At 41.3% G+C, this 24,356-nt stretch overlaps 3 protein-coding genes across 4 annotated transcripts in view; 2 read left to right on the top strand and 1 right to left on the bottom strand.

Moving 5' to 3' along the window:
- Positions 1 to 2,218, top strand: part of FAM180B (family with sequence similarity 180 member B) — a 4,320-nt gene extending 2,102 nt beyond the window's left edge. The window contains exon 3 of the mRNA XM_027704843.1: positions 514 to 2,218. Within this exon, the coding sequence (XP_027560644.1) occupies positions 514 to 957 (444 nt within the window). The 3' untranslated portion in view covers positions 958 to 2,218. The remainder of the gene's footprint in view (positions 1 to 513) is intronic.
- Positions 1 to 5,607, top strand: part of NDUFS3 (NADH:ubiquinone oxidoreductase core subunit S3) — a 17,774-nt gene extending 12,167 nt beyond the window's left edge. Inside the window, exon 9 of the mRNA XM_027704826.1 lies at positions 5,596 to 5,607. The gene's annotated coding sequence lies outside the window, so the exon portion shown is untranslated. The remainder of the gene's footprint in view (positions 1 to 5,595) is intronic.
- C1QTNF4 (C1q and TNF related 4) lies at positions 3,628 to 24,356 on the bottom strand. 2 transcript variants are annotated; one of them, XM_027704805.1, is made up of 2 exons: positions 24,283 to 24,356; positions 3,628 to 5,163 (listed from the first exon to the last, which is right to left on the bottom strand). In XM_027704805.1, the coding sequence occupies exon 2, from the start codon at positions 5,156 to 5,158 to the stop codon at positions 4,055 to 4,057; it is 1,104 nt and encodes a 367-aa protein (XP_027560606.1). In that variant the 5' UTR covers positions 5,159 to 5,163; positions 24,283 to 24,356; the 3' UTR covers positions 3,628 to 4,054. The 2 variants fall into 2 exon arrangements, with proteins under 2 accessions (XP_027560606.1, XP_027560614.1); XM_027704813.1 differs by lacking the exon at positions 24,283 to 24,356 and adding an exon at positions 13,187 to 13,370.

Here is a 24,356-nt window from a genome sequence, read left to right as displayed (position 1 = left end):
AACTCACCTGTTCTGTTTGTTCTCATCCCTGACGGATTTCAGGAGCCCCTTGAGAACACCTCGGCAATGCCTAATTGCATTTGTGCTCCCTCCCATTGTGGGGTGCAGGTGAAGGGGGCTCTGCCCTGCTCCGTGGCACCTCACACCCCTGGGGTGGGATGAGGGACCATCCCCGCTGGGTTCGGTGACTCCCTCAAAAAGGGCAAAGCACCTCGCCCAAGGCAGCTGCACCGGGGAGCTGCTGCAGATGGAACTGCGTGGGGAGAGGCTGGGCAGGAGACAAGAGCTGGACAGGTCCCATGGGGACCTGTGGGGCCGGTCAGAAAAGGGGTGTGGGGCCGGCAGAGAAGGACACGGAGTGGGACTGGGTGTGCCGTGGGCAGCGAGTCAGGGAGTGGCCGCCTCCCGACCCGCCCGAGATTTGGCAGCACTGCAGATGGCTTCATAGCTCCTTTGTAGCTGATCGAGGGTTTGTGCTGGGCTTTCCGTTCGCATGCTGCTCCTCTCTTCCAGATGCTCTGGGGAAGGCTGGATATTCAGGCCAATGGGACAATCCGACTGCAGGATGAAGAGCTGGCCTCCCTGCGCCCAGCACGGCGATTCCTGCAGATTTTAGAGGATGAGGTTCCCAAAACACCGACAGAGATTGAGCAGCATCTGAGATATTATTCGCTGACTGATACCCCCTTGCCTCTAACAGAGTTTGACCGTCTCCTTTTCACTAGTGTATACGCTGCCTATCAGGTTCGTTCCATGCGGGGTCTGGATAAAAATCTCTGGATTCGTTTTTTCTCTCAGCTGGTTGATGAAGTCTTTCGTGACCTGTGCAAGGGGCTCTGCCCTGCAAATACCACCCTCCTCCTGGCTTCCTGGCCTTGGAAGGAGAAGCCTTCACATTTAGCATCCCTGAAACATTTCTATCATTCTAACCTGCCCAGGACCAAGAGAGACACTTAATGAGGGAAACTACCATAGGAAAGGACACACCTGACTTCAGCTGCATCCTAGGTTATTTTCAATGCTTTCTACATTATGCAGGACTTTGTACAAATATATCACACCTTTTTGTCCTGCTTTCTGCACTGTGCTGGCAACCCTGTAAGACTTTATACACAACCTTTTACTTTTAAATGAAAAAAGACAAAACTATAAAGTGCATTTTACCTCTCCTGATTTTTTGCTAAGTGGTATGTGCTGAGGGCAGCAGTGCTACTTAGATGTCTTATCTATCATGATCACTGATGCTTACAGGGGAGATGGCTTGGAAGTATTTTTCCAGGATGTTATGCTGGTGTCCTAGCTGACTGCATTTCAGATCATTCAGTTCAGCCTCCTTATATTCTCCCTGTGGTTTCAGCCAAATACAGGATCTTTTCTCCTCTCCAGTAAGCAGCTAAGCAGATTTTGCTGTGTTTCATGATATAGCTCACATATTTAATTTCATTTTTCTGCTCATGTGGCATCACATTTTATATGTCAATAATAATTTCCCATCTCATGTATTCATTTTTCTTTAAAAAGCAACCTGAAAATCTATGTATTCCATGAAGCTTTCTAGCATTTGCATATCATATTTACACACATACACAGCTTTGTTTCAGTTATCAGTTTGGAATATACTTCCTGAAATCTCATTTAAATTCTGAAGGATCGTGACCTAGATATTTCTTCAGCAGATTTTGCCTCTCTTCTATAAAGTTTTTTTTGTACAGCTATGGCACTTTACAAGCCAAACATAATAAATATTCAATCTCTATCCTCAAAATCAGAAATATAACTATTTTATAGAAAAATATAATTAATATATCTTTGTCTTAAAAATTGCAGTTTGGAATTAAATAAATGTAATTATCTCCTCAGGAGGATTTTGATTTTATTTTTTGTTGTTTCTACTAGGTTTCCCACTGCCACTAGAGATACATTAATTTTGAACATTTATTACATGTGCTTAGATGATGGAATCCCTAATTCCCTTTCTATAATTTTTCCATGCTCAACAAAAGAGGCATGTGCGACATTCAAAGCGGGAACTGTTAGCTTTTGACCTAGTTAATCTTCTTCCAAGCAATTGCAGCCCAACAGATGGAGAAGAGAAATAGTAAGGCAGGAACAAGAAGCCTGGAAGCAAGATGTCACAGACAATGGTTTTAGAGGTCAGGTTAGGGCTATGACAGGAGGGGACAGATTTACACAGTTAATAAAGCAGGTTGGTTGTTGCTGATTTTTTGTTTTGTGTGTTTATTTGTTTCATTTTGCTTTGTGCTTTGGGGTTGGACTTGTTTGTTTGTTTTTCACTCCAAAAGATGAAGGAATTAAGATCAGAATTTTATTTGAAGTAAAACTTCTTGTCCCATCTAATGTTCTACTATTCTTATGCTGTATTTTTACATACCTCCAATATCTACCCATCATCCTTTTGCCGAACATGCCCCCAGTCTTTAACATCTAGGATATGTATGGAGTGACAGAGGCAGTGAGTGGCTGCAGTTAAGTCCAGTTTGAGTAGAAAATATCTAAAAGCTGAGCCAACATGGCACTAGTGCATGAAAATACTGTCTTGCTGGAGAATATATGGTCTGAGCCATATGAACGGATGGATAAAGGCTGAGTGGGTTGGCTTATGACTCAGATGCAAATACACTGCTTTGAACTCAGGATTTTGTTAGTAGTAGTTTAAGAGCATTGCTATCTGTTGAGCAGATTATAAATTCAACTCAAGTGACGTCACAAAGTTTTGTGCATGCTTGAAATGATGCACTTTTGCAGTTTATGTCCTTTAGGGAGACAAACCAGAGTTTAGCTCAACTGAAACAGCACCAGTGGTGCCACAACGAAGCCTCCAGACTTCTCTGCTCCTACTACCTCCTCAATGGATCCTGCCGACTGCCTGTCTGTCTGTCCGTCCAACCGCAGGAACGCAGTAGGGTTCTCTACAGCCACAATGGCCTCTCTACAGCTGCACTGCAGCTCGGCAGAACATGGTGTGTAAGAAAGCACTGGAACACAGGTGCTGAAAACATCACTTCATGGTTCCTTTGATCATGCTTGCACTAGGCTATCGATGCAGCACATGGCAGGTTAGCAGTACCCTTGTATTCAAGGGGCTCATTTCTGGGATATGTAATGCCCCTGTAGTCAACAGTGCCACTGCATGGCATGATACTACTCACACTTACACATCATGAGCCTGCTCCTGACCCAGATCTTCAGAGATTTAAAAATACATTTTTTTTCTTCTTACTTACCTTGCTTCTGAACTTCCACAGGATGGTCTGTTCCCGGATTTAAGCCCTCATCTTTCAGTACAAAGGCTAGAAGCCTACTTTTTTGTTTGTTTCTATATGTATTCTTTCCATGAAACGGAAGCCGAAATTCTCAAACACAGTTTCTTGACTTCATCTACATCAGACTAAGAAAAGCACCAAATATTGTGAAATTTGCAATTAAATCATAAGAGGTACCAACCCTTCACACAAACAAGTGATAAAAAAGAGTGTACACAGACAGACCGTCTCAGTAACACATAATGCAGGTCATACAATCACCATGCTGCTTTCTCACCTGAGCTGGTATCTCAGCCAGTAACAAGCACAAAAGCTACAAAGTAGCAACAAATTTCAAACTGAGAACATTTTACATCTTTTATATTTTTATTACATTCATTTCCATTACATTTATTCCCTCCCCAGATATACAAGGAAAGTCACCACATCCTTTGCTCTCCGGATGCTGGGGATCATGCAGTAACATGAATGCAGTGGTTTTCTGATCCTCAGCATCTCACTACACTGCCCCACCCCTGCCCCAAAACTACCTCATGCTTTATGCGTAACTCAAACACCAACACAGGACACGCAGGTACAATCTGAAAGGCCTCTCTACAGATGAATGGCAGACACAGCTGTGGCCCTGCAGACAGGGCACAAAAGCGTGCAGCATAAGGAAAGCACTGGACACATGATAGCATGCTCAAAGTAGAGGATGATATTCAAAGAGGAGCTATACTCAAGTTCATGGCGTTTTGGCTCTTCTTATGCTCCTTTAACATCTGCATTTAATTATTTGACCCTTGAAGTGAGCTGGCACCTGAAAGCCGCTTTGGCTGAGCCTCTGGATAGATCAGGAAGCCCGTGAAGGTGATGTACTTGCCATGGTTGCTGTAGGCACCATAGCCATCGTGCTGATGGCTGTAGAGCCAAACTGTGTCCCCATATTGCAGAGGCAGCATGATACTCTGACTCTGCATCTCTCGCCTCTTGGAGTGGTTGTCATCATAGATCATGGCCTGCACCTCATTGTGGTTCTTCATAAGTTTCACTGACATGGTCTTAAAGGGCATTTTGCCAATGGTGAAGGAGAAGTAGTACGCACCAGGTATACGGCATGAGAAGATACCAGTGGAAGAATTGAAATCCTTTCCAATGTTCACAAACTCTGTGTCAAATGTGATTGGCTCGTGCTGGGTTTGCTTATTATCTGTCCCCAGGAGACTCTGTGAGCGGGCAACAGAAAATGCAGAACGAGGGTCTTGTACCCTGTTTGGTTGATCGGATAACATGTGTCGCTGTGAAGCTTCACTCTGCTCTCTGGGAAGCTGCTGAATTTTGTGAGGGTGTGGCCCCAGCTCTTGGGAGCTAAGAGCGTTCTGGAAGAAGGCAGAAGTGTCAGGATAGATTAGGTAGCCATTGAAAGTTGTATAGGGGCCCACATTGCTGTAAAGAGCATACTTGGGATCTCCATGTAAACGCAGCCAAACTGTGTCACCATAGTCAAGCTGTAGCATTGCACTCTGGCTGGCTACCTTTCGTTCCTTGCGGTGATGTTCATCATACACAATTACTTGCACCTCATTCTTGTTTCTCATCAGCATGACAGATAAGTTTTTCTTTGGGTATTTCCCAACAGTGAAGGAGAAGTAGTAGGCTCCAGGGATTCGACAGCGGAACAATCCAGTCTTGGGATCAAAATCATTGCCAATATTCACATACACTTTGTCAAAGGTAATAACCATCTCGGAGCTTCCTTCCATGCTGCTGGTTCTGGCCACAGAGAAAGCAGAGCGAAATTCAGTACTGGTGTCTGCTGGAAAGCCATCTGTAGGAACAAAAATAATGCAGCAAAGGAAGCCAAAGAAGATCCGAGCATTCAGTGTCATCATTGTATCTGAAAGAAAAAAGAAGCATATTTTAGCAGGAATACCACTAATTTACAGCTCAAACACCAGTTGAAACCCAGACCTGTAGACTTGCTACACAACCATGAAGGTCTATGTCCAAGTATTGAGAAGTTTCCAGCGTGTTCTCTGAGCAGTGTATGGGACCATACCTCAGTTCAGATCCCAGCATCAGTCTTATATTTTCCTAGCAGGAACTGGATCTTTTTTAACCTGTACTCATCGGAAGAAAAAGAATCTCCTCCTTTGAAAGCCTACAGTTTGTCTGCAGAAGACTGGGTTGCTCACAATGCAGAGGGATCTCAAAGCCTGTTGGGGCTTTGCCAGAGCTCCCTTTTGTTGTGCTTTTATTTGTAAGGATGAAACAAAGCCCTACACAAACCCTGTATTATACGACTGAGATACAACTGAAGGGTAGGGAGAAGAGGACACGTGCTCTAGAGATTCCCATGCAGATGCCATTGCCTTGCACTGCACTGGCTGTTTCACAGAATGTGGAAGCTAGAAGCCAAGTTGTTAGATCCCATTATTCAGACTTCAACATGAACCTGTGAAGAGTGTAAAGAAATATGAAGAACAGGGAATGTTTAGGGAGGGAAGACAATGGAGAAAATTATTGAAATAATAAAAAAGGAAGGAAAGCAAAATGGTAAATAAAACGAAAGTCTCCTAAAGTATGCAGTTCCTGAGAGAGAACTAAAATACCAAAAATAGGGAAACAATCTGGATAATAGACCAGACATAAAAAACTTGTTTGACCCTAAAAAGAAGAGGGATAAATTAGGAGCTAATAGGATTTTCTGTTTCTAATTTCCGTGTTTTTTTTTTTGGACTGAGGCCAAAAATTATCTATTAGTGCTTTCAGACTGAAAACAAAACTGCCAGTCATTCCAGTGAGAAGCGCCTCTCTCTGTCACCTCTCTGTGCTTATTAAAATATCATTCAGGCTAGGAGGCAACTGCCTGGTTTGCAGTCTGCTCCATCTGTCACCCCAGAACTGGTGCCTTGCCAGCCTCCAAACAAAGAATTCACAGACCAGCAGAACAGGAGCAAAACATGCAACTTACTGGGGGGAGGGCTGAAGACAAATCCTGAATTTAAAAGGATAAAGAGGTAAATATTTGAATCATCTGAGATGGCCTAATAATAGAAGTAAAGCAGATGGAATCCACATAGACTGTGAGATGGCAATGGGATCTTGTTTTGGCAAGATGTGATACCTAGCATCACTCACCAGCAGGAATTCAGCTTGACCTACAGTCCCTGCTCTTTCACACTTGAGAATAAAACTGAAATCTGAGATGTAGCTTTAATAGATATGAACCCAATGAATTAGATTTTCACTTAACTACATGAAAATGACACACTAGCAAAGACAAAAATAAATATCCATCCATGTCCTAGTTTTACTTTAGATTACTTCTCTCACAGATATCTGTAGCATGATTCTCTGCCTAATCAGGGACACATCAGCTCGTAATTTGTCTTACAAATTTATCAGTGATGGCCTGAGCAAGGAGAGTCTGCTGATCAGTGATAAGATTGAGTGAGGAGGGTCTGCTGTTCTTAGTGTTGAAGAATATGAGACCAGCTTGACCAAACTATCAAACCCACCACAAGGACCTGCAAGACAGAGGCTCCCTGACTGAGGCTGGGAGCAGCAAGGATGTGCAGGTCCTGATATGGAAGTGAGAGTCAGAAGTGTTGAGCAAAAGAAACTAAAGGGCTGCTAACACCCTTTCCAGCACAAAGCATATTTTGTGGAGTAAGCCTGACAACACATAATCTAAAAAATGCATATGACTGACAGTGAATCCCTTTATACTATAAAGGCCAGTCCCACTTTTGCACAGCAAGGACTCCTAGAATACCTCCCTAAGGTGTGTGAAGATCCTTCCCTTGAGTGGGGATGGTTATTCCTCAAGGCTGAGCGAAAGATATTTGCCCATGGTTGTTGGCATGGGTAAGTAACATCAATCCCTACTTAATAATTGTTTTGTTAGCTTTAATATAATTGCTTCAATATATTTGCTTTAATAGAATTACCTCAATATTGCTTCAAAAACAGTGCACTTTACTAGTAGTTACATCTATTCATACTTTGTTGTAAATTATTCTAATTAAGCTTTTTTTCCTAATCATTATAATTTTTGTAAGAAATTCAAATAAATCATTCATTGTATATATATAAATATGTTTGGGTTGCCATCCTTAATTCTGCAGGACAAAGTTGTAGAAAATTACAATTACACCAGTGTAATTCTTTAGATATAAACCATTGATTAAGTCTGGGGCTAAGATTGGATCCAGACTGGATCCAGACTGGAACAAGCTGCACTTAGGCTCCTCTCTGAGAAGGAGTTTAGAAAGCAAGGGAGTCTTTTCTGCACTTTGTGACTCAATGGGAGGGCTTCTCTAACAAATTTAGTCTGAAGCTCACACTCTGCACACAACACCACCTCTGTATTTTCCTCCACGTACCTGAATTCAGAATGTTTTTCCTGACCTAGCCTGCTTCTCCTCAACCCCATGGGCTGCACTGAAGGGTGATGAGAGATCTGACTAATGTCATACTGAGGACACTCTCTATCATCTTTGAAAGGTAATGGAGATCAAAGGAGGTCCCCGGTTATCGGAGAAAGGCAAATGTTGCACCCATCTTCAGAGAGCACAAGTGAGACAACCTGAAAAACTACAGGCTGGTCAACCAGATAGCCCCTCACTTTAATCTCTGGGAAAATCATGGAATGTTCTTCTTGGAACGCATTTCTAGTCAAAGTACACGTCATTTAGCACATATATTGTTCAACCGAAGGTAGATTGTTTCTAATCAAACTGATTGCTTTCTTGTGGGAAGGGACCAGTGGAGATCACCTATTCTTTAGCAAGGCTTTTGTTACAGTCTCCGAGAGCATTCCTCTATCCAAGTTGTGATGTTAGATAAGCAGGTGAAAAACCAACTGGGTTATCAGGCTCAAGAACGAGTCCTTAATATTAAATTTCAGATGTCCTCTTTCGTATTTTTTATCAATATTCTGGAGAGGGACACAGAATGCTCACTGATCAAGACTGCACATGACACTAAAATAGATACTTGGAGGCACAGCTGCTATTCAGAGGGACCTAGGAGAGGCTGGCGTAATGGACTGAAAAGAAATTCAGTAAGGATAAATACAAATTCCTGTACTTGGGATGGACTAACCCTGTGTGTTGGTACAGGCTGCTGATGAACTAGCTGGGTAGCAATGCTACTAAAGAGGATCCACGAGTCCTGGAGAACAATAATTTGTACCTGAGTTAGTGCTGTGCCCTGCAGGTAATGAAGGCTAACAGACTCCGAGGTGCATCAACAGACTGCAGCCAGTATCAAGAGGCTGTGATTATTCCTCTGTAGTTGGCACTTGAGTGACTCCAGAAGAGGGCAGCCAAGATGGCTGAGGTCTGGAGCACCTGCCCTATGAGGAGAGGCTGAGGGCATTGGGCTTGTTTAGCCTGGAGAAGAAAAATTTTGGAGAGGTCTAGTAGCAGCCTTCCATTGCTTTTAGAGGTTACTGAGACGACAGTGCTAGGTACTGATGGCTATGGTGGAAGAATAAGAGACAATGGTCATAACATCTAAAGTGGAAGATTCAGAACAGATATAAGCAGAATAATTCCATGCCATGCAACCATTTGCCATGAGGCATATAAGAATGTAACAGTTTGCCCAGAGAGATTGCAAAATCTCCATCCTTGAAGTTTACAAACCAAACTGGATTAAGTTGTGAGCAATGTGACCTGCATTCAGTGTTGGTCCTGCTTTCAGCAGGAGCTTGGACTGGAGAGGGACTAAGTCATGATTCCTGATTCCATAACTGAATTCCATGGCTACTGCCTTCTCCCTGTTGAAAATTCACTTGCTGATAACCCTAGCTGTGATACTTACATGGAAATAACCAACTAATGTCAGGTCTAAAAGACAGACTATCTTCCATCCAGCAAATTAATTTAAGAAAGCATTTTCAATGGAACTATTAATGTACAGCTAACTGTCATGCATCTGTTCCCATGCCGTCTTTATTTTCCCTTACTTTGTCACTTAGTTTTTGAGTCCCTCAGGGCAAAGACTCTCTCTCTTCCCATGTCTGTATAGCATTTGGCTACTGCTGCCATTTAAAAAATACTAACAGACCCTACCATCCCACCAAGAACTAAATCCCAAACTGTCACAAGGTGAGCTCAGCTTCTGATTCATCAGTATTATTTTGGCAGAGTGCAGAGTGCTACATCTAGTATGGCAGGCTCATACCAGCTTCCAGCTTAGAAAACTGAGCCCTAAAGGCAAACTTATAAGGGCTATTAGATGTTTCTGATTCATACTTATCCATTGTTATCGCTGTGATCACCATGGTGTGGCTTCATGGAGAATCAGGATGACTGTGACATGGCTGCATGCTCTTGAGACAAGAAATGACAGGAGAAGATTTGGCATTTGCATTTTTAACAACGAGCCTAGTTCTAAAATGTGCTCCAGAGCTCGCTGAGCGTATCCAGGAGTCAGGGAGTATACTGCAAGCACACCGCTGCTGGTCAAAAAGCACAAAAAGACAAAAGAGCTTAATAAATTATGCAGTGCATCTTACCTTATGATCCTTCAAATGACATTGTTTCTATTTGAAAGCTAATTTCTCTGTAATAAGGTCACTTATTAAATGTTGGATCACTCTGTACAGTTGCAAAGACCCTCTGCTGCTGCTGTCCCTTATTTATTAGCTCTTCTGGCAAATCATTTAAATTAAGCAGTTAATTATGCTGTGTTTCTATTAGCAAGTTGTTTCCTTGACAGCTCCCACTCAGCACTTTCAGAACTATTTAGATTCTTTTAAAAATAATTTAGAAAGTATATTAAAAAGTATCTAATAAAGTATCACACTAAACCAGTCTAAGAATGATTTCCCAATCATTAGGAAGGCTCACCTAGTTACAGGGGTGCCATAAACAGAGGTAGCTCATAAACAACTTTTGGACTTGAGTGTTAGCATTGTACTTCTGAAAGATAAAGCTTCCAAAATGCTCTCTTGCTCCCCTAGAAAGTGTTTCTGATGCCCAAGTCTTTTATTGGTATAATTTTCCTCCAACAGGGAAGAGATAGCACCTGGAATGTGAAGCTGGCCATGGACACTGAGATATCAGCCTTAAGTCTGATGCTATGGCATAAGTTTTAAAGCTGAAGAGTGAGGTGGAAGACCCAGACTAGAGATGAGAAGTGGGTCTTTACCATATGTCATAGATAGCAGCTGTGTTATTCTCACTACACTTATACATGAATCAGAGCCCTTTTCCCCTACCCTACCATTCCTTATTGTCTCAACACCACAGAAGTACGTAATGAAGCTAAGCAGACCCAAGGGATAAACCAGGTATGCTACTGCCTTTATGCTACCAATAGGGACAGCTGCCCACAGAGAAGTAGTCCAAAACCTAATTTTGGAATCAGAGGCACAAAACCCATGATGAAGCTAAAAAATTCTCAAAGGCACTGACATTAAATTAATGACCTGAAAAGAAGGGGCTAAATGGTAGTGACTCACATAGCAGAACAAGAGTTGCAAATGTTCCTTGAAAAGAAAGTCAGAATTCACCATTTGTATGACCCAGGAAATTTTAATAGCTTTGTGTTTGCTAGAGGTGATTTTTCTGTCCTGGAACAGAGTCAATCCACCAGTGAAAAGACAATCAGTTTTACTCTTCTACTTAAATCCACAGACATACAAAAGGACTTTCAACAATAGAAAGGCCACCCAATTTCTAGACTTGCAGGCCTGACATGCTTGTAAAACTCACAAGGTTTTTTTTATTCCAAAATACTAATTATCTAGATTCCCTAGTCCTACCTTATGCAAGAGTCCTTTAATTTCAGTGGGAATTTTGCCCAGAATATTGCTGAAGAGTGAGATATGAAACAAAATTGAAGCAATGCAGTTGGATTAACTGTTAGTAAAAGGCTTTTAAATCCTCTAAGCTGAGAGAGCAAAGCCCTGTTCTTCCTAGTTCTCACCCTAATATTTAAGGACAGTTGCAAATGTTTCAATTACTTGAATCAGTGAAAGCCCATGTAATGAACATCTCTCTTGGACTATAGTTAGCAAGATTTTTTTCCCCAGATACCACATACTGTCTGTTCCACTCATCCGATACATATTAAGAACATCAGATAATGATGCAAATGCAATGCATCACTTCTTCCAACATCAAGGAGAAATTAATTGTAGCACATCCTCAAAAGCGAAATCTGTATAAAGAGTACAAGAGTAACAAAATCAGGGATTCACTTATGGCTCTGGGCTTTCTTTGCTTTTGATGAATGTGTTTTTTTTTTAACTTTGGAACAATCCTGAGAGGTAAAACATTGAATGCTTTTTGGAAACTTTAAGCCACAATTTCAGTGACGGAACTGTCTGGCATTAATATAGAAAGTACTTAATTTTGAATGTTTCCTTGAGTCAAGGGAGTCCTTTAACATAATAAACTAGCCTTTGTGTACTCAAAGATCTGTGGAGAGACAAAAAATATTTTGAAGTGCCTCAACTCCAGCCATACTGAGGAAAAGGAAATGGAGAGACTGTATTTTGGCACAAGCCACTAATGTTAGGCTGCACTTTAGAATATGAATTAAACCTGCTATGTTTCAACCAAAGCCCTAACAACCCTGTTTAAGCTAAAATGATGTTATATAAATTGCTGTGTATTTGGTGACCAAAATGAAATATGATTGTTCCAACATTAGGATTTTTCTTATTTTACAGCACTCAAGAAAATTTGTCATACACATTTGAAGGGACAGAGTGACACACTGTGTCTTCTGTTTTGGCTACTATGTATATTTAAAAATATTTTAATTTAGACAGAAAAAATTAGGTTTTAGTAGAGAAGATAGCTGAATAAACCCTAGATGAGAGCAAAGAGTTATTCTAACAAACTAATGCTTTAAAATGTAATATTTTTTTTACATCCTTTTCTAAATGAACACATGACGCAAATCTACCTCTCCACCACATATACACTGCTCAAGCAAACAGGACTAAAACTGTAAAGCAAAGAAACATACTCTAACACTGATCAGAAATGGAAGAACAGAAAACACTCTTAGAATCTGTTAGTTTAAACCGTAGTTCATGAAATGTATTGAGTACTATAAAGTTGTTCTGCAGAATCAACTGTTGATAAGCAATCATTGAAATTACACAGGCAGTAATTAGTGAAAAAACTAGCCATTGCTGGAAATGAGTTCAATGACCAACAGCTTCTGTGAAAGCAGAGGCCAGAGGAGACTGAAAACCACAGCCTGAGAAAGCCAGAAATCTGTTGCTGTGCAGTGTTTGTTTAACGCTGCTACCTTTAGACATAAAACACTGAGACCATTTCAACAGTAGGAATTTTCACATGAATCCCATTACAGTTACAGTAATGCAAAGTTAAAACCATCTCTTTTCTCACCCCCAAAACCTAATTTCCTTTTATAGCCTGGTTTATGTGTGCATTTCTTTCTCCAGGTGGCCACAAGAGATGCTGAGCCTGTGGAACAAGGCTTTGTTGGAGCATCCCATCTCTCCAGCAGGAACTGTATTGCTGCACCAGAAGGCAAATCACACTGGTATAAAGGATTAATGGAGAGTCTGGCCTGGAATACCAGGAGGTATATTGATAGGTAAAAGAAAGTAACTGACACTTTGGCAGCATATACCATAAAGATCTCAGTTAAGACAGTGAGAGAGGAGGGCTCCAGAGGCAGAGTGCACGGTTCAAAAACTAGTTCTAAAGAGAGAGGAAGACACAGAGACTTTAGAGAATGGAGTAGAGGGCAATTTTGTTGTTCCAGGTGGCTGGGCTAGAAGCCATGTAGCAGCAAGACTTTTTCACAGAAGTCCTGGGTTTTTTTGTGCTTTGACTGTGGAAGTAAAACTATATGAAGCACAAGGACACTGCCAGAAAGATTGTCCCAGCAACAGACCTGTTTTGTTTCAAATTTCTCACCTGGCTTAAGATATTTAAACTTAATATCCTGGATGAGATGTTAAAGACATGGATGTATTGGAATGAGCCCAGAGAAAAGCCACAAAGATGATCAGAGAGCTGGAGCACCTCTTCTATGAAGACTAGTTAGATAGAGACTGAAGATAGAGTTGGATTTGTTCAAACTGAAGAAGAGAGGGCTTCAGGGTCACCTTATTGCAGTCTTCCAGCTCCTAAAGGGGGCTACAAGAAAGCAGAAGAGGGACTTGTTACAAGGGCATGTAGTGATAACACAAGGGGAGAATGACCTTAAACTGAAAGTAGATTAGATATTTGCAAGAAACTCTTTACTGCGAGGGTGGTGAAGGACTGGAACAAAATGCCCAGAAAGGCTGTGGATGCCTCATCCCTAGAAGGACAGGTTGGATGGGGCTTTTAGCAACCTGGTCTAATGAAACGTGTCCCTGCCCATGGCAGGGGGGCTGAAACCAGGTCATCTTTAAGGTCCCTTTCAACCCAAACCATTTCATGATTCTATAACTCTATGAAATAAAATGGTTTTATTTCATCATCTGACAAACTGAAATGAACAAGCAAGATCCAGTTAGTACCACAGCAGTGCTGCAAGAGAATGTGAAGAGGAAGGTTATAGCTATACAAACCATGAGAGACTGACTTAAGAGGTAATGATGAAGAAAGTTTATAAGTGTTTGCAGAGGACTTTTCTGGGTCAGAGACAAAATCTGGGAAACTAAGAAAAATGCAAATGGATTCAGTATCACAGACTACTGTTGCCATTTTTCTCTTTTAGTAAGAGTTTGTGTGGGAAAAAGATAAATGTTTTTTCCCAATAACTAATGGAGCATGGGGAATTGAAAGCGTTCATAAAGAATGAAAAAGCTGTTTAGACAACTCCGCTGAACACAAGCTTATTAGTAGGTTTTCCTGAAGTGGTGGTGTAGCTCACATCCTTAGGGACACTTAAAAAAATAAAATCTCTGCATTAAACTCAGTTGGGTAAACTGAGCTGTAAGTGACCAAGTGGAAACACTAGGCAGGCAGAATGACACTGGAATCAGTACTCTAGAATCAACTCAGATTCTAACCCCTGTATTCTTTCTGTTTTATTGTTACACACCATGGCTCTTTCTAGTAGTTTTTCTACATTACTTCCAGTGAAAGGAAGTTTAGCTCTCAGGAAAATCCCCACTCCCTCTGTTAATAAATGAAAGTCTAGAAACAGTTCAGAGACTATAGGTAGGTATTTACAGTATTTACTATAGACAAATATACTTGCAATATAGGTAGATTTTTTTTTTTTTTGAACCACACTTTCCTGTATGCATCTAAGCAGCAGTTTTCTTCAGTGCAGCTGAATGAATATTTTCATCCTCTGATCATGCTCACTGGAAGAGGAGGTTCCTGGACTGTTCTCAGAGTTGATGCTGTATTTGTCAATTTTCTTTCAATCCTCAATTGTAACAAATACTTATAGACAATAAAGTGATTCTTTCATGTTGTCCTCTCGTCTCCTCACTAAGAATGAAAATAGCTGTTATTAGTAGAACCTGTGGAATCTGAGTCCCACAAAGGTGCACTATATAGGAAAGTAATTTTGACTGCCTATATGTTACAGGAATTGTAACTTTTGTGTCATACCTTCCTGTTGGAGACTGTTGTACTTGAAAGTGAGCTGATATTACAAGAGATATTGGAACCTGTGGTGTACTCTCAAGGTTTGTTCATTGTCCTCTCTGTGATGGTTTTATGTCCTCAATTTTCTTTCTGCGAGTCAGTGCTGCACTTTGTATCAGCCAATATACGATTTTAATTTAACTGCTATGTAAGGTTCTAATCAAACAAAAAACCAAAGTTTTAGATTTTTCTTTTCTGTTTTCTTCTCTAGCTGCATTGCCATACCTTCTGTTTCTCACTTGAGCTGGCAAATAACTATCATTTTTTTCTGGAACTCCGTGCCTGCAGAAGTTGCTTTCAATGCCTTCCATACTCACTGGAATGCTGCCCTCCAGTCATAGCTCTAAGACCTGTCACATCACCCACCTGGGTAAAAGCTAGAGGGAATATGCTGGTACTTGTTGGTTGATCATCAAATCCAAAGTTAGGATGAACCTGTGGAGTCCAGCAGTTGTCCCCTAAGGGAATTAATGGATAGCTGAGTGCCACCTGGGATTACACACAATGACAACAAAAAGCATTTTTGTTTCCTAGTTATGTCTGAGCTCATGGCCTGCTAAAAGCTGATTTAGCAACACAGCCAAAAATTTTCACAAGTTGGGTAAATCTGGTTCCCATCTTGATTATCTGCAGTTAACAAAAACTTTCAGAAAGACTAAGGTTCGTCTTCTTTTGCTTGATAAATCAAATTGTAAAACTATGTTTCATCAATGGAAACATAATTGCTTTGGTCATTTTATCCATCAAAGGCTTCACTATAATGTACTTTGAGAAAATGTCACATGCTACTGAGTGGTATTTTCTGACAGTAGGCTTTGCAAATCCATCTGAAAAACCTATTTGTACTGGGGCATTTGCCTACAGGAATGCTGCTTTTCTTGCAAGTTTTTTAGCATGTCTTGACAGGTAAGGTAAGAAAACATGCTGTCTTTTAACATCTGCCATCAAATTCAGTCAAACCCCCACATTCATATCTTTTCATGACCTGCTGCTTCATCACTGTAAAGAAACTCAGAGAACACTGTGAATTGCACTGCAGTGCTGCTCTTCACTGTCAACATGCTGCAACATCTCAATTTGGAAATTCACTGAGCTCTAGTTTAGTGAAGAAGGTGATAAAAGGCATTAAGATCTGTGTATCTTTCATCTCTGCTCTGGCATCTTCATTTCTGCCCCTCCTCCTGCTGAGTCAGGACACAGACCTGGAGCTGGAGAACAATTATCATACACTCTGCAGAGGCCAGTATTATTCCAGAATCAAAACTCTTTTTGGGGAAAAGGAGGTGTCAGTCAAAGTACACATACATTAACAAGTCTTCCCTCTGGTTCTGTTCTCTAACTGTCCAACAGGATCATAAAATGGTTTGAGTTGGAAGAGACCTTAAAAATCATTTAGTTCCAACCCCGTGCCATGGGCTGGAGACCTTCCACTAGACTAAGCTCCACCCAACCTGGCCTTGAGCACTTCCAGGGATGAGGCATCCACAACCCCTCTGGGCAACCTGTTCCAGTGCCTCACCACCCTCATAGTAAAGAATTTCTTCCTAATATCCATGATAATCCTGTTGCTTTTGTACCCAATGAATGGGTATACAGATTAGGAAAAAAACATTGAAAGAACAGTCACTGCATGTGACTACCCTAATTTTTTTCACCAGAGAGTGTCTTGAGACAGAAACTTCCCCTGGGTGGTACAGAAGTCAGTGAATAATGAAACTCTGCAATACAGACAGTGATCTTCAACATCAATTGCTTTTAAGGAATCAGGTTTATCCAATTCTTGACCCAACAGCATTCTTTCTTACACAATTAAGAGCAGGAAAGGAAATCAGCAGGGTTAGTCATCATCATGTTTATTAATACCGACCCTTTACAACCAGCAATGTGAAGTTCCCCATTTCCAGTGGTCTTTCCTGCCAAATCCTGTAACAAGACCTCTCCGAGGAATGTCTATAAACAGCTGTAACCTCAGTCCTTTCAATTTTTTAGCCATTTTACTAGCAACCATTTCTCTGAATGCTACAGCTGTTGAAAATGAGACATCCCAAGACCGTGAATTGATAGTTGATATCTTCAGGAGAACCACTGTTTCTGCTTCCACTTTTTAACTCTGAGTATATTTTCGTCCATGGATTTAATCAGCTTGTCATCTTCTTCAACAGGGAACTGTGAAGTTCCTCCCCAAAACTCCATATAAGTCAAGTTTTTACAGTGTGCTTTTGAATGTGGATTTTTCTGTGACAATCTGACAGAGAGGTGCTGCTGCCTACAATGCAGAATCTACTGCCCTGGCTGGAGGAACAGAGAGAAGCATTTACTGAACAATCTTCTCAATTCACACAAAGCTTTACAAAGTTTTTCCCATATCTGCTTTCTAGCTTTATATTGTTTCCAGTATTTAAAAAATGCCAGTCCCTTCATAATGGCAGTAGAAATGCTTGCATGATTATTTCTGTAAAACTCCATCTGCACTGGGAAGCTGCTGGCAAAAGGCTTTGGCATTACCATCAAAAAGTGCTGCTGGACACTGCTGTTCACTCATCAGTTCCTCATTCACAGTGAGAAACCGCTCAGTGCCTGTCAAGTGTTCACAGATTCCAGGCTCATCTGCATGACCAGCCAGTTTCCTCCTAGGCAGAATTGCCTTTGACAGCTTGAAGCTGATGCCTTTGATTTTTGCTTATAGGAAAAGAATTTTGCTAAAATACTGAAATAACAACTGCAGCAATGCACTGGCAGGTTTTACCTGACTTTTAGACCCTAGCTGGACATAATATAAAGAACATGAAGGATATGGCTGCTCTAACCCCTGTTATGCAGATACTTTATTTAAAGCAGGGTTGGATATCATTACTTTGCATTAAATATGCAGCTCATACTGAGAGAAGTGCCATTTGCAATAGCCTACACAATTTCCTCACAATCACACTGAGGAATTCCACTCATGCACCCTAAATCCAAATGTCCATATACAGTTCATATTTCAAGCCAGTGCTCCCTCTATTTAAATTCTTTCAGTCCCCTACCTTCCTTCTAGCTACTTCTGCCTAATACCATTCTTTTTCAAGATAATTATCAACATCTTCCACCAGGAGATTACCATCTGCAGAACACCCTCCAGCACGTTTAGTATTTTTCTGCACAGTCTGTTTCAGATTTCCTCACAAATTTCCTGGAGAACAACCCTCTCATCTTGTTGCCTTCTCCTATTAATAAACATGGGATTTTTTTACATTGGTTACATTTGCTTTATTTCCTTCCAGAACCACTTTGTTCCAAAGCTAAACCTCCTTTAGCATCAGATCACAGTAATCCTTCTTTTGGATACCCTTTCTGTCTCCCAAACAAAGAAAGCAAAGGGAAGGGTGAGAAAAGGAATGATGAAATAAACTCAGGCAATGCAGTACAAGCTAACTTGAGGCACTGCTCAGTCCTTGGTTGGAAGGGATGTGAATTCACTTTGAAATATCTGGGGCATCAAGTCACTAGCTTTCTAAGCATATAATTATTTTTCCCAAGGTGCTGCAGCCGTAATAGAAGATGGGGGCAGGGGGTAAATCAATCAGAGCTTATATAGTGTTACAGCTTGTGCTCATATGTCCCAGAGTAAATCAAAATATGAGGATTTCTATCAACTTATGGATAATACCAGTGTAAGACTGTTTAAATTGCAACAGATTATTGTGCTAATATGCTACAGTTCACTGAACAACTGCTCCGTGAAAACAGCCTTCTAAAAAGCGCAGTCTAATTTTTCGTTTTCTCCCTGTCTTGTTCATTCAACACAGATTCTTTCCAGCAGTTGCTTTGCAGCCTTTCAGTCCCAGAGAGTACCTGTTTTCATAGAAAAAATTCCCTATTGCCTGTGTGGTATAAAAACACTTCCATTCCTCCAAGTACGTCTTTAACTTCTCCAAGAGCTTTTCTTTTTGTCTGAGTGGAAAGGTCTAAAGTCTGAGGAGAGAGAAAAACCGCTCTGCCTTCAGAGGACTAAAAAATTATTTGGTTGGACTCAGAATGTGTTCTATTAAGGATCTCATGTGCAGCCCACCACTGCAGCATACAGAAGAGTATTGTTCTCTTATTTCTTTCTATCTGTCTCCTCACAGAGATCCAGGATTTCTCAGAATGCACAGGGGACTGTCTGTTCCATTTATATTAAACAATATATGTTAAACTGTGAATACTAGAAGACCTAGATTTTCTTTCCCAGGAGAAGTGTCTAAAACATAAATTGTAGAATTATGCTTTATTTTATTTCTATTCTGAATTTCATTATTTTATTTCATTTTACCTCAAAAAAGGCATTTTTGGACTACAGTCTTTCATTCAAGGAGTAAAATACTAGAAGAGTTTGTATCTTCACTTCAGATAATGTTACTAACTGCTAACATTCATTTTTCTTTTTCCGTATCATTGTTTTCAGCATTCATAGACTCAGTCAAGCATCTGCTCCAGAGAAATCAGGAAGCCCCATTCTCCAAAAAGAGAGACCTCTTCTGATGGTCTTCTAGAAGATCTTACTTTTCTTTCAGACTCTTTTCAGAAAGACCTGGTCTGTGGTTTTGGTGCTATGCTATCCTTGGATATCAGACAAACATCAGAATAGGGTCAGCAGACTGCTTTTATTTTGCTTCCACAAAATGATCGTGTTGCCTTTATAAAATGATAGAAGAACATTAAATAGTCCAAGGTGCTTTCCTATGATAGGATAACTACCTTTATTTGATTTTTCAGAGATAATTGTCTAACCTGTTCTTAAAATGTCTTCACAACCTCTCCAGATAGAATATTCAAGAGGTTTTATTTTCCTAGGTCCTAGAAAATGACCCTTGTAGTCTACAATAATCATTCTTTCTGCTATTTCTTGCTTTCCGTTCTGTCCACCATAAGCCCAAAGAAAAGATCATTCCCTCCTCTGTTTTGTATCTAAAGACTGTTATATTTCACTGTCAAATTTCTGTTCTAAAAAATTTCAGTTATTTCAAATCATCCTGCAGGTCACATTTTTCTGACCTATGATGAGTCCTGCTGCCCTTCTCTCAACTCTCTCTGATTGAATTGCATGTCTCTCAAAGTGCAATAACCAAAACTTTGCACAGCTTCCAAGCTGAAGCTTTAGCAATGCTGAACAGACCAAGAGGATTTCTTCATGTCTTCCAGGCTTCCAATGTCTTTTACATATCCTAGCAAGATGTTTGCCTTCATTTGCAACAGCATGACATTGACTCATGTTCAGCTTGTGATCTATCATAACAGATTCTTTTCTGCAGAGTTGCAACCTAGTAATTTACTTGTGTCTTGTGCTTATGCAGTTGATAATTTCTGCCTTACTGTAGCATCTTGCCTTTATCCCTACCAAATTTCATCCTGCTCTTTTCCGAGCAGTGCTTCTAATTTGTTGGAAAATTTTTGAATTCTAATCTTTTCCTCCAGCATATTTCAAGTGTCACAGTTTCATGTCCCTGGAAAATGTGATTTACTCACTCCTTAAATTACCATTCAGGTCACCTAAAAACACTGAACAAAAGCAGATCTGGGACACCCCGACACAGCTATCCTATCAGTGTTAAGCAGCTTGTGACCTCTCTGAAGGACTGGCACAGACTAAAAGCATACAGATTATGAGTTTTGAATCTTCTGATATTATTTAAAGAAGATCTGCCTGTTCAGATAATCATGTTTACTCAGTTTATAGCCTCCTTCACCTGCTATGCCCCATGGTTCACCAAAGCAAATATTTAAATTAATGTGTAACCACAGTCAAGAATCTCAACTTTTACTTAAAAAAAAAAAACCCAGATTAAATCTCTCATGCCACAAATATCTGTTAATATGTAAAATGAAAAAAATCCAATTCTGTCAAACCTGCTGGACTACTGAAAAAATAAATGGGAAAGATGTGACCATTTCTCTTAATTGACTTCGGGATATATTAGAAATGACATAATTTATTACATTCACTGTAGTTACAAGAATAAACTTCAAGAGCAGCACCAAGGCAGCTGGTTGATTTCAATGGACTAAACATTTTCTTTGCATCTGCTCTTGACCAAAGGACTGCAGGATCCTTTCCCTGGAGATTAAATGCCAGCCATGATGGTCATAAGCAGGCACATAACAGAAAGTAAGCCCTTGTGTACATTGGAATAATGATGATCTGGTATTCCTCCTCACAACAGAGGCTTGAATCTGTCATCTAGCTCTGGCTCTTATTCCAGTAAGCATTACCATAATCTCCCCAGATTCCTTAACCAAATACAGACAGTTTTCCAGGCACTGTGGCTGAGATCCTGGCACAGCAGAAAACATGCATGGTATGAATTAACCAGCTGGAGGGTGAAGAGGAAGAAATAGGACTTTATGAATTTTTACTGTTTCCCCATGGAGCCCTGTTAATCAATTATTAGTCCCTAGAGTAACACTCACTGCTTGCTCTGTGATCATCTGATTCTGGCGGTGTTACCTCTGCTGGAATCCTCAGACCTTTGCTTAGATGCAGCAGGAATTCCTCCTTTGTTCTCTAATCTGTCTGGAGGAAGCATGCAACTAGAGAGAAGCTTTACAGGGACAAGAAAGCACTGGGGTAGACAACAGATTGACAGAGAGCCAGCAGCACAGTAATTGCTTATCTCATTTGAACATCAGGCAAATTTCCTTACCAAGGAAAGGGTCAAAGGAAAAGGTAAAGGAAAGCTGAAAGGAAAAATGAAGTCCTGACTTTACTTCAGCTTGTACTGGTTGGCCAATGGGATCTATTCTAAATTTCTGTGTGTCAAACAAGATGTAAGAGCCAAAGCTTTTAATTTTTACTGGGTGAAAATCATAGTCAGTCTTTTAAATATTGTATGATGAACTAAAAAATTGCCAAGCCTTAATGTGTTGTCCAAGACAGTTAAAAGATCCTCACTCCTACAGACTAGTCAGTAAATTGTAATTCAGTGGGACATCATTTTCCCTAACTGTGCATCTTGGAGTAAAATGCATACTTCATATTTTGGCATTTTAAAAGGATGGGTGAATGGAAGAGTTCAGGAGTAAAACCCACCAAATCCTAACATCTGACCTCAGATGCTGATAACAAAGTCCCGGACCTCATCATTTGTAAGACTCTAGCAAGTTTAAGCCCTGTTTTTTTTTTTATTCTCATTCTTAGGGTCAATGCAGAGATAAGTACCTCTTGGAGGGAGACATTTCTCAGCTGAGAATATTATATTCTCAAAGGTACTCTCCATCTTGGAAGTCTACCATTACTATCAGATTAGTTTGTTTCAATGCTCTCTGCCTACAACTAACCATAAAAATGTGGAAATTCTGGCAGAAGGACAGTGATCTCTTGGAGGCTCACTGCTTGTCTACTTCCCACTAGCACCCAGTTCCACTAGCGCTGGCCTCTTTTTCCTTTGGTCTTCATATTACAGGGTGCTCTGCACAGAAAGTTCAAACTATCTTGTCTCTTTACACCTCTGACATACCATGTTTCTCACTGTCCCTGTTTTCATCCAGGTTATTATTTTATACAAGAGTTGGTGTTCCAATGGGAACCCCTGGTGGCCTAGTGGTTAGCATGCGGCACTCTCATCGCTGCGACCCAGGTTCGATTCCCCCGGGCAGATGGAGCTCGTTAGCCCTGTGAGGCCATCCATCTATGAGAAGGTCACTCTAAACAAACCTACGTCCCGAGGACCTCACTGCCATTGTCCAAGCTTGCTTGGCCCCGGCAGATGAACCTTAGGATTAAAGGGTGGGCTCAGTTCAGCGCAGGCTGCGTCTCACCTAAAAAATCCATTGCGCAGGCTTGAAAGGTAAAAGACCTTTCCCAAAATCTTCGTTCGCGAAGACTGGCCATTATTATTATTTGGTGTTCCAAGAACTGGTGCTCAACAGTCAGGCTTGCTGCTGTTCAGCAATATGTCTGTTATTAAAAAGGAGAGTATAAAAGCTATCATACACCTAATTGACCACAGGTCACAGTGTAGTTATCCCTTTTTTCTGTAAGTATAGCTGCTGCCACTGTGGGTCCACCCAGCCTCATGTATTTGGAAAATATGAATGGTTTGCAGTTTATCAGTGGAGAGCATAGCACAATGGACAGATGATCACACTAGTAAACATAAATAACAACAAACAGGATTCCAAGTTTTGGTGTCAAATCTCTGGTTCCAATGTATTTTATTTCTGCATCTGTTTCTTCCTCTACAAAATAGCAAATGTTTACAACATCAACAAATTATCAGATTTAAATCAATTCTGTATCAAAGCCATAGGTTCTCCGTTACAGAAACCAAATGTACTTTGAAGGTATTGGTTCTTCCAGATGGAAAATTCAAAACTCATTTGCAGAGCCTAGTCCACGAACCATTCAGTACTCTGAATTACAGTTTTTTAGAGGGAAACAGAAGGAATGTAGAGGGTAATGTTACCCTACTGGGAATCCTTATGCTTCCTTGACATACCTTTCACTGCTACAAATTAACCCTTAAAAATGGCTAGACAGGAAAACAGCTGCCATATGCCTAGACAAGATTGCAGCCTCATTGGCAAAGCGTTTCAAAGTCTTGTTACACATCATGTCCCTGGAGAAGAAGGTTGCAATAGCATCAGAATGAATAATTGAAGCACGGCTCATTCAGTATGTGCATAAACTGAAGGGTCACAATGCTGCCTTCTAGTCAGCCGGCATCGCAGAAACTCACCCAGTGTCTAATAGAAACATCATCTGGAAATACTGACCTACTTCCCTGGGAGCTTTTCGGGAATGGGTTGAAGAGATGATGGTGGGATTGCCAAGTACACAGAGAAGGATTAAACTAGATTGTCTAACAGAAAATTGTACATTACAGAATCAATTGCATATGTCACTCTTGGGAAAACCCTCGATATTCAGTTCCCCCAGGAGATTAGAGATCCATGAAAGATTAATGCTATTTCCCACCTGAGAAACTGCCTCTGCGGAAATTTTCCAGGATTCTCTTCCCCATGGTTGGTCCTTGGGAGGTTTTCCAACCTCAGCTCAGTGCAAAGCGGGGCCAAAATTTCATACCTTTTCCCACATAAACTCTAGTCATTTCATATTGGAAATAAAATGGGTGAGGGAGGATAACTCGGGCATTTCCCGCTTTTGTCCAGCCGCTCAGTGGGAAGGGAGGATGTTCAGCCCGCGCCCTGCCCGCCGCCCCCGAGGCCAGGGGCTGGGACACCGCAGCTGCCCCGAGCGCCCGCCTTCCCAAGGACCGCGGCGGCCGCCGACAGAGCCCCGACGGCCCCTCCGCCGCCGCCCGGGCACCGCTCTGCACCGGCGGCCTCCCCCCAGGGCCTCGGTCCCGCTCTATCGCCCCTGTCCGACCGGGGGATCCCATCTTAGTCCCCGGCCCTGCAGGTGCAGCCCGGCCCCCGCAGCAGCGGCTCCCCCGGCACTATACCTGCTGCCGCCCCGCGGTGGCGGCTCCGCGGCGGCGGGGTCCGAGCGCGGTGCCGGGCGCGATGCTGGGCGCAG

This window comes from Neopelma chrysocephalum, unplaced genomic scaffold, assembly GCF_003984885.1.
Source record: "Neopelma chrysocephalum unplaced genomic scaffold, ASM398488v2 Primary Assembly neopelma1_24, whole genome shotgun sequence".
NCBI lineage: Eukaryota > Metazoa > Chordata > Aves > Passeriformes > Pipridae > Neopelma > Neopelma chrysocephalum.
Note: the sequence above shows the minus strand (reverse complement) of the source record. Positions and strands in the feature narration are given on the sequence as shown.

Coding starts and splice junctions, on each gene's coding strand:
- C1QTNF4 (XM_027704805.1), bottom strand. CDS start 5,158: ATGATGACACTGAATGCTCGGATCTTCTTTGGCTTCCTTTGCTGCATT.